Source organism: Lepidochelys olivacea, assembly GCF_965140295.1.
Source record: "Lepidochelys olivacea isolate rLepOli2 genome assembly, chromosome: 2".
NCBI classification, from domain to species: Eukaryota; Metazoa; Chordata; order Testudines; family Cheloniidae; genus Lepidochelys; species Lepidochelys olivacea.
Window position 1 is genome coordinate 110,769,388 of NC_140412.1, and position 14,704 is coordinate 110,784,091.

General features: G+C 40.3%; 1 protein-coding gene across 5 annotated transcripts in view; it reads left to right on the forward strand.

Annotated features, from left to right (window-relative positions):
- KIF13A (kinesin family member 13A) overlaps positions 1–14,704 on the forward strand; it is a 203,206-nt gene that overhangs the window by 107,280 nt on the left and 81,222 nt on the right. For all 5 annotated transcript variants that reach the window (XM_084619470.1, XM_084619468.1, XM_084619471.1 and 2 more), the window contains exons 5-9: positions 4,420–4,512; positions 5,186–5,366; positions 8,955–9,042; positions 10,450–10,584; positions 11,827–11,939. In XM_084619470.1, coding sequence (XP_084475596.1) covers positions 4,420–4,512; positions 5,186–5,366; positions 8,955–9,042; positions 10,450–10,584; positions 11,827–11,939 — 610 coding nt within the window. The remainder of the gene's footprint in view (positions 1–4,419; positions 4,513–5,185; positions 5,367–8,954; positions 9,043–10,449; positions 10,585–11,826; positions 11,940–14,704) is intronic.

Sequence of the window (14,704 nt, forward strand, 5' to 3'; positions counted from 1 at the left end):
AGCGTTGCCATCGGGGTGAAAGCTCTGAATAACTGTTACAGCTTCGCCCTCCGACAAGTTTACATTTCCCAGAAAAATTCCTGCAGCTGCTCAGAGATACGGTTGTTCTACCCCCACTTTTGTGGTTTAGGGAAATTCAGGGGAAGATGGCTGCCGAGAGACATGCACTGTCTCGCAGCGTGCAAGCAGGCAGCGAAGTACGCTGCTCGGCAAAGTTTGTCCGGGGAGAACACCCAGCAAATTGGACAATAGAATGGGGACTTAAAAGCAAATTAGCAAGGTCTTGCTCAGACAGTGCACAAAAATGTGTCATTGATTTGTTATCCAGCTGGCTTTGAACCTTCGAAAGTGAATGAGATTTTTATGCCCTTGAGCTGCTGATCCCCATCAAACCAATGAGACAGCTGATCCACCTTTACTTCTGTATTACTTATTTAAAAAGACTAGCCATTGACTATAAATGTAAGAGACCGTTTTCCTGTAACAGCAGCTATATAAATGGGGATACCGGGCCAAGACCCTTATTTCAGTGATCCATTACTCTGGTCTATTTCAGAGATTTGGGCTTAATTCTCCGCTGTGCCCAAGTGGAAAGATTCCCCCAAAGACCTTAAGCCAGCTGAGAACTGGGTATATCAGAGCCTAGCTCTGCCTCCTCCCCTTCCCTCAAATGTTCTGTCTCCTCCTTGCCTCTGAGAAGACTCTGCTTTCCCTTATGCCACGCAGTGGGTTCCAACGCAGTAGACGACAGTTGCAGAAGGCAGCAGAACCATCACTGCCAGTGGAGAGATTCCTTTGTGTCTTTCAAGTTCGCTCTCTGCTGCATAAGCAGAGAACTATCCCTTTAGGTCTGTAATGCCAGGGACGGACAATGGTGTGATCATCTTAGACCAGGTTTACCTTCTCTGTCACCACTGACCTGTTACTTTCTCTTTGGCTTTGGGAGCAGAGCAGATCTATTGCATCTCTCCACCAGACACCAGGTTCTCCTTAGCAGCCCAGCTTTTGGTAACTACAGTACAATCTCGCTAATCCACACTTAGCTCACTGCCATAAAAAAAAAAAAAAAAAAAAAGATTTCTCCCTGCTTTTCGCAGACATCTCACTGTTGCATGTTCTCATCTCATTGCTTTTAAAGCCTTATGCACGCTACAAAACACTTACTACCATACTAGCAACTATTATTATAATTAAAACTGCACTTGGCAAATAAATGAATAAAGTACATTTTGTCAGGCACTACTCATGCTTGCTTGTTATGATTATTGTGTTGGTTCACTTACTCGCTAATTTGCTAAACGTAGTGATTCAGTGGTCTGTCCCGCTCCGTGTCTGTTACCAAGGCTTGTTCTGCTGCCTGTTGCACTCCTATGAACAAACAAGCTGCTATCTGGTAAAGGGCCATGTTGTTTATTATGAGGATTATTTGTTAGGGTTTTTTGCATTGTTTTTTCATAACACTCAGCAATGATAGATTGCACAATTGCTGACTATCTGCCAGGGTACCATTTGGTGTAATTAAATGACACCCAGAATATGTATTTGTATTTTACCTTCTCAAGAGACACATTCAAAATGTGCTTTGCGAAGGTTAGGAGAGCATGTGCTCAGTTCCAATAGAACACCTATTGCATTGTTCAGTCACTTCAATTACACATTTGACTTACTTGCTTTATATCTTAAGCCTTACATTTCTCTTTTCATTTTAGTTCTTGTTACACTAAAGTGAAGGGAACAAACAATAACTAATATATGTTTGCTGAGGATTTCTGGAACAATGTAAGCCATAAGATATTTTTGCAGCAGTACAGAAAAAGAATTACATCTACGAGGCCAATTTTATCCTTGGTATAATTTCACTGGAGTCAGTGAAATTACAACAGATTAATTATACACCTAGCTTTCAAAGTGCAACAATATGCCATACCTTCCAATACCCCACTGTACCCAATACACTATAGCATACCTTCCAATACCCCACTGCACACAAATATGCCATACTTTCCAACCCAATACAGCACACCTTCTCATACCCCACTCTGTATGCAGTATTTTAGATCTTGTAATTTATAATCCCCTATTAGGTATCCACGTATTGTAACAGAAATAATATTGAAGTATGTATCCATGTAGCGCTCAGCCAGTGCAGGGTTGGTTACAGTAAAGTGACATTCAGGATCCCTGCACACCTGTTGTGTACTTTGCACCTGGTGGGAGAGAGCAGCTAACACCACTTTGTCCTTATCCTTTCTTGGCAATCTCTTTGCAGTGAAAACATGTGCATCAGTGCTACTTTCTGTATTTCCAATGTGAGCTGGAAGTGGCTCTCTCGTTGCATAGCAAGACCACCAAAATGCTACCCTGGGAATAGGGTGCATATGCTGTGGACCTACAGCAAACCAATATAATGAGGTGCCACCTCCGAATGTGCTGCTAAGGGCATAGCGTGAAAGGAGGCCATCAGCTAAACATGCTGTACAGCTCTTCCAGCATTAGATACAAATCACACTCCCAGCAAAAACAGGAGAGGGGTTTGTGGCTCTCTGAGGAGCCTAGGCTCTCAAGGCTATGAGAGAGGGTGAATAATGAAAGCCAAAAGACACGTTTCTGGAAAATACACCCACAGCTCTGCTTACTGTACAATAGAGCAATTTCCCTCTTTAAAGCCTGTACCTGAGGGAAGAATGGAATGTGGGGATATGACATTGACCCACCCTGTCTAGACTAGGAAATAGGTTGTATTGAAAAATGTGATAGTTTATTTCTCCCCCCAGCCCCCCCCTCATCGCTATCCCCTGGCCCTGCTGCCCCCCCAGGTGCCCATCCAGGCCACATGGCTCTTCTCTTTCTTTGCTGCGGCCACACCTTCCTCCCACCCCCCCAGGTTTGCAGCCCTGGCCTATGCTGCCTCCCCCTCTCCATGATCATCCAGTGTCCCCGGGGGGGCCCCCACTTCCTCCCTGATCCCTCCCTCCCCTGAGCCCTCCCATTTTGCCCCGTCACTGCAAGAAAGAAGCTCCCCTTTTGCTTACCGGGCAGGCAGCGGCAAGCAAAGCGACTCCAGCGAGCTCCTCTCCTTGGCACATACCTGAGCACAGCTGTAACTGGGTGGGCAGGACAGGACAGGGACAGCTTCTCTGGAATGTGCCTGCTCCAGGGTGTCTGGGGAGGGGCATGTGACCATTCCTGCCCCTCCCTAGAGTTGCCCCTGATTGTTACAACCTATTAGCTAGCAATAACATCTCATCCTAAAACTGGATGAGACAAATTTTACTTTAGTACATGCTAAACTGGTCAAGGGAAGGAGCCTACTCTTCATCTCTACCAGTTTGGCCTATGTTAAAAACAACATTGCCTCATCAACAGTAGAGGTTCAGGGTGCAATAGTTAGAACATGTTCTAACACCACACCGTTACATTCTAGTCAAGGCAAACTTTAAGGGTATGTTTAAAAAAGAATCAGAGATGTATTATTAAAAAACTTGTTTAAACTAACGTTTTAAAATCCTAATCTAGACGGTTTGGGGTGGGGGGTCCTGGGAGGGGGGCGGTCAAGGGACAAGGAGCTGGGGGTGGGGTTAGATGGGTCGGTGGTATCTTGGCTCATAGAGCTTAAAGCATACTTAAAATCTTCTATGACTGTTACACTCAACAGAGGATTTTCATATGGGGTCTCTGTATCTAGATTTTCAAACTAATACTGTACTTACCAGGAAAAAAAAAAAAAAAGATAGGCTGGAGTGTATGCTAAGATAAGCCATTCAACTCAATAATATACATACCATCCCTAGTCAGAATCTCAATTCTTTCATTTTGGTCAAGGTGTCACCTTGATATGGAAAGAAAAATAACTGGCTTTTATTGAAACTTGAGAACCAGATCACAAGAGTGAATAGCTGGGACAATCTCTAGTAAGTGTTCTTTAAACTGGGAAACTAACACATTATAATAGTGATGTTGCAGTAATTAACAATTTTGCTACTCCACGTGTATTTTTGTAATTCAAGAATGCATACTGGCTAAAATTTTCACACTTGGTTGCCTTAAAGTTTAGCCACCTATATTCTTTTCTAGGCACCTAATTTTAGTTGCTTGATTTTCAGAGATGGTGTAGTTCTCACTGAAGTAAATGTGAAGTGCTCAGCACCTATGAAAACTGGGCAACTTTTTTTAAATACTTAAATGTAGCTTGCAGTGCCAGTTTTAGGCAACCGGGCTTCAAATCTTGGCCATTTTTATTTTTGTGTGTTAACAATGTTTTTCTTCCTTAGCAATGCACTCAGAAGAACAAAAATTTCCTTTTAGATTTCCATGTCAGTAAAATCACAATTTACTCAAGGTTTAAGAATCTTGCTCCTTTATTTTAAATAAACTGTGGTGTTTCTTTGTGATTTGCTGTTTTGTTTTTGTTTGTTTTAGATCAAGAAATGGTGTTTAAGTGCCTTGGAGAAGGAATTCTTGAAAAGGCCTTTCAGGGATATAATGCTTGTATTTTTGCCTATGGACAGACAGGTGAGAGGGTCTTCTGTTGATCTGAGGAAAAGGTGGAGAAGGCTGCTTTGTGTGTGTGGTGGGGGCGGGGGGGGGGCCAGAACAAACAAAAATAATAGAACTAAAAGAAGAGAATCTAAAATTTCTGTGGGAAAACAGTGAAAATAAAAAATCCTTCAAACACCATTGTATTACTACAGTATTATATTTTCTGTTTCATTGTTAATTAAGTACTTGATTGACAGCTCTGGAGATTGAACTCATCCTCTATTTAAACACAGAACGGGTTCAGCAAGGCTGGTGGCAGTGCAATATTCCTTACAGTTGTAAATGTATGTTTAGTTTCTACCTGCAGGAGCCATCGTCTAGGATTGAATGGAAAATTCATATCCTGTGCCCATTCATTCTTTTGTGTGTGTCAGGTGAGACTGACAACAAGGGTTGCCAATAAATAGCAGTTGTGGTAGAGGTGTTGTGAAAGAATCCTGTATTGATTTACCTATTTCTTTTCTTTAGTACTCAGATGAACTTGCTGACTGCTTGGTGTCCTCCAAGTCACTTTGTTGTCTTAGGTGCTTCTTGAAGAATAAAAGGCAGAGGAAGACATACATTGTGTGAATAATTTAGTGACTATTTGAGAAATTGCAGGGTGCTTTAAAATATTCCATTTCTCTTCCCCTTTGCTTTTCTCTAGGTTCAGGAAAATCCTTCTCGATGATGGGCAATGCAGAGCAGCTCGGCCTGATCCCACGGCTCTGCTGTGCTTTATTTCAGAGAATCTCCGTAGAAGAAAATGAATCTCAGACCTTTAAAGTTGAAGTGTCCTATATGGAAATCTATAATGAGAAGGTCAGAGATCTGTTAGACCCTAAAGGGTGAGTAGTTTTTTTTATATTAGTTGAAACTGCAACATAGAACTACCCACTTTGGAAGGGTTTGTGAAGCTTTTGTGAACTTGTATGTGTATAAAACTTGTTCAGAAGGGATCACATGCCCAAAACGTTAGAGTGAACAGTTCTCAAATAATACCAAGTTTGTAAAGCGTGAACGTGATGTTGTTGATTTAGGCTTGGTCTATACTAGAAAATTAGGTTGGCATAACTAATCCAATCAAGAGTGTGGATTTTTTACATCCCTGAGCAATGTAGTTATGTCGACCTTAACTCCCTGTGAGGACAGCGCTAGGATGGCGGAAGATTTCTTCTGCTTACCTAGCTACTGCCTCTTGTGGAGGTGGATTACCTATGCCAATGGGAGAACCCTCCTGTTATCATAGGTAGTATCTACACAGAAACACTGCAGCTGTGCCGCTGTATTTTTTTAAGTGTAGACATAACCTTACTTGCATCTATTTGAATAGATGCTTAAAATAGCACCTTCTAACTAGTCACGTAACTGAATAAATGCAGTCACTTTTGGTTCAGCTTAGTACAGCTGTTGAACAACACGCAATATCTCTATATACATCAGTTTAGGACAGGAAAAGAATACTTCCCTTTTACATGGGGAAGAAGGGATGAATGTATTTGATGTAAGAATATTTATTGCCATAGTTGCAGAAGTGTAACCTGGAATACCAGCAGTATTCTCGGATTTTGTATATTTTGAAAGATAAATGTTTTTATAGAGAAGTATTTTCTTTTTAGAAAATGTAGATTAATTTTAGAGGACCGAGAACACTAACCAGAGTAAATATATGATTGTAGGGGTGGGGGAAATACAGAAAACTAAAAAAGAATATAAAATTAATCAGTACATTAGGGCAACTTGATTCTTCCTTATTTGTGGCTGTGTGATATATGGCAATTCCTGATATACTAGCTAACATATGTAATTATTTTATAGAAAGATTTGACTCACAATTTCTCTTAGCAGCTTGCAGTGCTTGTGGAAGCCTTACAAAGGAAAAGACAGCCCAATCTTGCATCCTTCATTACACACCCCGTACGCCTAATTATTTTGTTAGGAGTTCTGATTGTGATAGGAATGTCGGATTAGGCCAAAAACCCATTAGATGACTTTTGTCTCTCCTCCCCACTGTACTCCCTCAAAACAAAATAAAACAAAAAATCAGACATAAACTAATATAAGCACTTATTATGTGTTACATATTGCATGTCTATCCAGCCATTCCCTATAACTAGACTTCAGTGATGGTCCTTGAATCTTTCTCTCCTAGTTCGCTGGATTTAAAAGAGTGAATACTTATGAGAAAACTAAAAAACAAAATAGAGACATTTTGTTCAGAGCATTATCCTTCATTTGTGTAGAATTAGATATGGGCAACAAATGAAAAATCCAGTCATACTCTCCAATGTCTAATGTGAAGCTTTCTGTGGCAAGTAGAGGAGACCTAAACCATCAGTTTCTGTCTCTTATGGTTCCAAAAATAACCTTGTAAATGTAAACCAATGCTGTGCTGACTTCTGAGTATGCAGATAGCTTAAGTGTCCTGTTTAATGCTCATAGTGCATCAGAATGAAAGTACAGTAGAACCTCAAAGATATGAACACCCAGAGTTACGCACTTACTGGTCAACTGGAAACCATGTGGAACTGGAAGTAATCAATTAGGCAGCAGCAGAGACCCCCACCCCCCCAATCCAGCAAATACTGTACTACCTTGGGGCTTTAGCTCTGGGGCTCAGGGCTTCAGCTACAGGGATGGGGGTTGGGGCATTGCCACAGTATGAGGGGAGTCAGGGCTTGGAGCTTTGGCCCCATGGGGGGCACTGGAGCTCGGGGCTTCAGCCCTGCAGAGGGTGCCAAAGCTTGGGGCTTTAGCTACGAGGGGAGTACCTGTTTCAGCCTCAGCGCTCTCCCCATAGCTTAAGCCTTGAGCCCCCGTGCCCTCCCCCCACCACCAGCTGAAACTAGGAGTGGAACTGTGGGGAGTCCTGGAGCGCCCCCGCGGGGCAGAAGCCAGGATTGGTGCTGCAAGGCTGAAGCCCTGAGTCATGGTGCCCTCTGCAAGCTGAAACCAGGAGCGGAGCCGCGGGGCTGAAGCTCTGAGCCCCAGTACTCACCCAGGTCTAAAGCCCTGAGTCCTAGTGCTCCTGCAGAGCAGAAACCCTGAGCCCCCCACCCTCCGGCTGCAGCCCCAATCCCCCCATGGCTGACATCTGTAACGTCTAGAGTTACGGAACATTTCAGTTACAAACAACCTCCATTCCCTCTGTAACTGACTCTGGTCAATTTCTTCTATTGAAAACCCTGTATAGCAGTGAAATGAGAAATCCTGTCACTTTCACTCTGTTTGGGAAAGCTATGAGGCAAGTTCTACAGGTATTCACAGGGGAAGAGGACTGGAACACCAGAAGCAGCTGGAGAAGTAGTGAGGGAATTCTGGAGTTGGAAGATACCTTCTCCTGGTAGTCACAATGAGACTGATATACAGGAGGGAGTCTTGGAAGAAGGTTTGTAAAGCCTAAGGCTTGATCTACAATAGAAAATTAGGTCAGGTTAACTACATCAGTCAGGGGTGTGAAAAATCCACACTCCTGATCAATGTAGTTAAACTGGCCTAAGTCCCTGTGTAGATAACACTAGATCAATGGAAGAATTCTTCTGTCGACCAAGCTACTGCCTCTTGGGGAGGTAGATTACCTACTCCCATGGGAGAATCCCTCCTATAGGTGTAGGTATGTCTACACTGAAGCACTACAGCAGTGCAGCTGTGCCACTATAGCCTTTTAAGTGTAGACAAACCCTAAATATGTAGTGGTTGACTTAATTGTATTTATTGAATGATAAATCCTAGAACCCTCCCCCATCCCAGCAGCTACGGATAGGGGCTGAGCTTCTCAATAAGGCATTGTCTCCTGGACTTCACTGAGAGCCACCTGCCATCACTTATACTTGGTATTTGTCTCGGCAGGTGGGTTTAGGTCTCTGACTAGGTTTCTGTTTTGTTTTTGTTTCTTTTTGTTTGTTTTTTAAATCACTGACTATGAATATGTGTCCAATATATACAGAATTGTATATGTCAACTAACAGATACAATTTAAAGATTAGACTGTTACATTTGGATAAAGTGTGAAAAAATATAAAAGTTAGAGTCTTCCTTGATTTGCTCTATCACATCCTGGATTTTTGTTTGTTTTCCATTTTTGTCTATAGAAAAAATAACATGAAGCATTTCAGGGTCTGTTCTAAACTGCCCCTCTTCCCCCCAACAAGTGTGTGCATTAAAAAAAAATTGAGATTATAATGATTAAAACCTGGTTGGTAGATTAACAATAGAAATAAGATCAAAACAAATCCAGAGTTTATCTGGAGGGTGGTTTTTCTATTACTTTAATCATTTAAAAAAACAGCCAGAATTTTAAAAATGGATCTCTAAGTTCTATAGCTGATGTGTTGGCAATTCAAACAATTGCTTTCATGGATTTCTTTTTTAACCAGTACAGTTCATAATAAATTGCTATGGGAAGGTTTTGAATAACACCCTGCTTTGTTCCTAAGGAGCCGGCAGTCCCTTAAGGTTCGAGAGCACAAAGTATTGGGGCCATATGTAGATGGCTTGTCTCAGCTGGCTGTTACTAACTTTGAGGTAAATATAAACTGATAACAAATAACTAAATAACATTTCTGTAAACAGGATGATAGGAATTTTATACTATGTAAACCAGTATCTACTCAATGTTTTGGTTCTTTGAGGTGATTTATATGTTCTAATATTTGACTTCATTATTGACAGTCACAAAGATGTCTGCCTGAAGACTCAGAACTATTTATTTCAATTAAAAGCTTTTGGCCTGATCTTTTTTTCCTACGGAAGTCAATGGAAAAATTCTTGTTGATTTTAATGGCAGCAGTATCAGGCTCTTTGTTTGTGGAGATTACAGTGTATATGTAGCCAGTGCTAAGTTTGCCATTATTTCTTTATTATTTTGATTGTTTTCTATCCATTGGTTACAGTCTTCTTGTACTATGCTTATTAGTTGTATCAGAGTTTATCATAGCTGCAGAAGGGCCCATTTGAGTAACTCTGACTCCTTTGAAAATGTTATGTTTCTAGGGTTTATAAAAGACAATAAAAGGTAATATTTAAAGAAGTGCTTTACACACTGCATGGAGTTTTCTTTATAAAGGAAATTGGATGGAAAAACCCGTTTAAGTATTTTTTAAAAACGGCAGAAAATCTTCACTAATATTTTTCATGTACTGCTAGAGGAGGAAAGACTACTCTTTTCAAAGACTTGTATACTTCTGAGGCAGATGTGCACGATGTAAGCATGAAAACTACCTTCTAGTTCACTTAGATAGTATGGGTTGAATATAATATAATAAAGCTCAAGTAAATGAAAGAAGCAGTTTCTTTCAGTCATTGACAGATTACAGTTTCTCTGATTCCAACTTTTATGAATTGTGTTAGCTAAGGGAAAACCAAATGCAGTCAATCCTCTCCTACCCCAATCTTTAAAAGAACATTTTGCTAGTGTGAATTTTCACAGCTTTTTTTTTATGCACATTTTCTCAGGAGAGTTAGCAAGCACATGTATCAAACTCAACATAATTGCCTTTGGTTTTATACATGTAGAAAGGTACAGTCTCTAAGTGAGGTAACCCTTTGAGCCAATTAAGTGAAGATAGTATTAGTGCAGCTCACTGAAGAAACACATTGTGTTCATCTGTCTAAATGGTTTTCTATTGGCCTAATTACTGGCATTAAACAAATATGACTTGTAATGTAGATGTTGTCAGCATGTTCTCAGCTACAGATGAGTAGAGATTGTAGCTTGTGTGTCAGAACTGTGTTTAAGTACAGCACTTAGAAATTTAAGGGGTCTGAATAACTGCAGCCTATCAAATTATGCACCCTTTGTACACTATACATTTGAAAATGTATGGAGAAGGTCCTCATCTTTTCTATGGTAATGAGAATTTTGTTTAGTGGGAAGAACAGTTTCTCCCACTTTTATCTTAACATCCCTTTTTACTATATGTTATGCTCCAGGATATTGAGTCCCTGATGTCGGAGGGAAACAAATCTCGAACGGTTGCTGCAACCAACATGAATGAGGAAAGCAGCCGCTCTCATGCTGTATTCAATATTGTAGTAACTCAGACACTTTATGACCTGCAGTCTGGTGTAAGTGTGTGTTTGTGGTGGTCCTTGTTTGAAATAAGAGGCACTTGCTGCCATTTTTCTCCTTTCAGCCACTCACCATCCGGGATTTACATTTCAGGGGTGATAAATTTAAAGGAAACTTGGAGAACACAATTGAAGTCCACTGTCAGAATGCATACTGTTATGCATCTATAAGTAGCACTGCTTAATTTGGGATAAGGAGACCAAATGGCCTACCATTTTAAAACTTAAGCTGCCTTGACTCCTAGGGGGTAAAGTTTTTCACCTCTGCCTTAAGAGTTATAATGTCACCTGGGGACACAGTTTCCTGTATGATATTGCATGACCCTTTCCTTTGATCCCATTAGTGGTTATTATTTATGTGGGAAGGTAGAACACATGAGTATTCTCTTGGTTTGCCTTTTCTTTTGTCTTTAAGAGTATGAGTACACTGCAGTTGGAAGTGTGATTGCAGCATGTGTAGCTATATCTGAGCTAGCTAGCACGGGTTACCAATAGCAGTGAAGCTACAGCACAAGGCTTTAGGCCCAGGGTAGCCACTCAAATAAGTTCCCAGCATCCTGGGCGGGCTTGTACAGCCATCATGAAGCACATGCTAATTGTACTCACAGTAGCTAGATTGCAGTATGTGTAGGCGAACCCAAGCTAGTGTTAACTACACATCCTGATTGCAGTGTAAACATATCCTGTCTTTATTGTAACTTGAACTATTTTCCATTGGTACCTAAAAGGGAATCCAGCCTCAAATAATTTTTTGAGTTAAATTGAAACATTTTTATGATTCCCTTAGCTCATCTAGTAGAGAGGATGATTCAGATTGAAATTTAATGTACAAGAAAAACTACGGAAGCAGCCAGTTGCCAAATGAGAGATGAGCATGCTGTTTAAGACTGACTACTGTAAAGCCTGTCCTAGACAGATGATTTTTGCTGTATTAGCATTGGCAACACTTTAATAGCTTACCATGCCAGTAAAGTTATTGAACTTATACCATAGTTAATGCTATTTCATAAGTGGTGCAACCCTTAGGGATAAAGTGATATATGAGTAACTGTTTAAAAAAATTAAAAAGCCTTATGGGAATTCCTTTTTCTTCAGGCTCTCTTACACCTCTGATTTGTCACTGTTCATAATGCACTGCTCATAAAACAGCAGGATTTAAGTACTGCAAGTATATCTGGTTCTTTAGCATTTTGTATTCACATTTCTTGGCTATTTGTCTCCTATGTTTCATTCTTCTAGAATTCTGGCGAGAAGGTCAGCAAGGTCAGCCTGGTGGATTTGGCTGGTAGTGAGAGAGTGTCTAAAACAGGAGCTGCAGGAGAACGTCTGAAAGAAGGCAGCAACATAAACAAGTAAGGACATTGGCAAATACGAAGTGTAAAAATGAATCTTCCAAGGTTAGTGTTTCATTGCCTGCCTGGAATCACTTGTCATAAATCACTTCAAGTGATGCTTCTGGTCAACAAGCAATTTAATTATGCTTTTTCAGCAACTATGTGCTGAACAGAACATTATACATTGACGCAGGGAACCTGATTCATACATGATTCAGATGAGATCTTTGTGCTGCTTATTTGGAAAAAGTGACAACAGCACTCTTTAAAGAATAAACCTTTATGATTCATTTACACACCCTTTCTTCAGACACATGTAGCAATCTCATGATTGAAAGAGTGTAAGCCATAAAAGGAAGAATACAAACCATAAAAAATTTGGTGAAAACTGAGTGGCTTTGCTCCTACATGTGCTAAAAATATGTAAGAGTATAGTTCACAGTTTAAGAAAAATAGGTCACAATGAAGGTGCATAGGTTTAAGGCTGCCTAGGGGCATCTGTAACTCAAGCAATAACAATTTATAGGGCATTTTGCTACCATAACTACTGTGTTATTCCACAAAACAAATACTTAGCATGATATCACCATTGTCTTAAATATACTAATTTCCTTGGGAAAAATGAGATAAAATGCAGCATCCAAACCTAGCACTTTTTTCAATTACCAATTTTAAAAGTTTCCATAAACCTTTTTTTGGTTCTCTGTAAGGTGAGCAGGACAGCAGAGGTATATTTCAACAACATTTATACTAGAATATTAAAAACCTAACCTCTTTTAGAAGCTGGACAGGTCCAGAGATGCTTCAGTAAACACCAATCTACTTTGCATCAGTGTGTCATGTTAAAAAGTTTACATGATCGGCACAGTAGGGTTAAGAATCACTACATGTGATGGGAAACTGGATGGCTTTAGGTTGGTAGTGTGGTATGTGGAGTCTTAACTCTCAAGGTCACTGATTCAAATCCAGCTGTTAGTTTTAGTTTCTGGTCTCTCGGAATCTCATGGTTGGTACAGGCCTATGGGAAATGAGTTGGTTGTCTCAGTCTAACTCCTCGTGGAAAAGTGTCACATCACAAGACCGTTGCCACAACAGCCGCTAATTGCCATTCATGCTGGCAGTCTCGGCATATATACCAAGAACGGAATGGGCATTGAGAGTGAACTCTCCTCACTTTTCCCTATAACCTTATCCTGTCAAGTCAGGCTTTACATCCTTTATTGTGGTGGCAGCATTGGAATCTTGCTCTGTCCATGCTGTATATTTTCTGTGGATAGATGTCTTCAGATACAGATAGTTCAAACCTTTTATGAGTACTAAATTTTACTTTGAAACATTTCTAAAAAGAGAATAGAAAAAAAATCCATCTTGATTCATTTCTATAGGTACATTTACCCCAAGTTAAGTTCTTGTATGGTATAAGTTTGTATCCCCTTTATCCATTTATTCACTGCTCTCCATTTGGAACTCCACTTGATGCTTGAATGCTGAAGAGAATTCCCTTAGTGCTGTACTGTGGTGTCCTTTACCTCTCTTTTCCCACACCTTGTAGAATTGTCTAACTCTTTCACTTACAAGAAGCCACAGAACTTGTATTTGATATGCACTTGGGGAAAAAAGGCATTTTTATTTTGAGAGAGGTGGATTTTTCCCTTTTGTTTTGAAAGTGCATTGCAACCAATAATCAAAGTTTGTTTCTAGAAGTTGTGCTACTAGAACTGATTTTCACAGAACAACTCCCATTAAAATGTGTGAATAATGTGTATCACACATACTTTGTATTGTCACTCAGAATAGTATATCTCTGAAATAGATACTGAGCTCTCAGGGGCAGAGACAATAGTTGAGATTTCCAAAGTGGCACTGAAAATTTTAGCAACACACCATTTTATGATGATCAACATATTTTATAACATTGTGGACAGTGAATTTGACTGACTTGTAAAGTATCCCAGGTTTTTTTATCATGAGGTCAAAAGCAGAGTGGCTATAGTTGCTTGAAATGGAAAAATCCATTAGAATATAATCCATATTGATTGCTATATGTAACTGCTTTGGATGAGAATGTGAAAATAAAGGAAGGCAAAGCAGTCTGACTTGTGCATTTACAGGGCTGGGCAAACTATACAGTACAACTAAATAAACCACAAATTTTGCAGGATGACTTCCGTGGCATCTAACCAGTTCCTGCAGATTTGCTTGGAAGTTCAGTTTCTTCATAAAAGCAAATACTGTGGATGAAATAGACTCTTCTCCAGTTATATACTCCCCTTCTCTCCCCCACAGCTCATCCTACCTCAGGCACTCCACTTGGGAATGCTTTGGAGGGAAGGGATAGTTTGCTCCATCGCAGTCAGCTCCAGAAATGACTTGCACTATGTAAGTCTTAGATCTTGCTATCAGTGTATTAGACCGAGGAGTCTGCTTTCTGCAGAGAGCGCTTTTGTTTTGTTCTCAGAGGTAGTGCTACTCCTTTTAAAGGAGATGCACACATTGTGCGCTCTCATTGATATTTTGTTTGTTTTCTCTAGTTATTTACCTTAACCTAAAATAAGTCATTCAGGCTTACAGTCATCCAGACATATGGCTTCTCTTTGTACATAAAAAAACATAAGAAGATGGCCCTCTCCAACCTTCCTTCCAGAGGGTGTTGGGTGGCTACTCGTCTCCCCTCCATCAGGGTTTTCAAGGGACCTGCACCATAACTGTCTTCCTCGGTCCTTGCAAATATTTTCAGAAGAGCTAAATGTGCCTGCTTCTCTCCCAGTAGAGTACTGGCTACC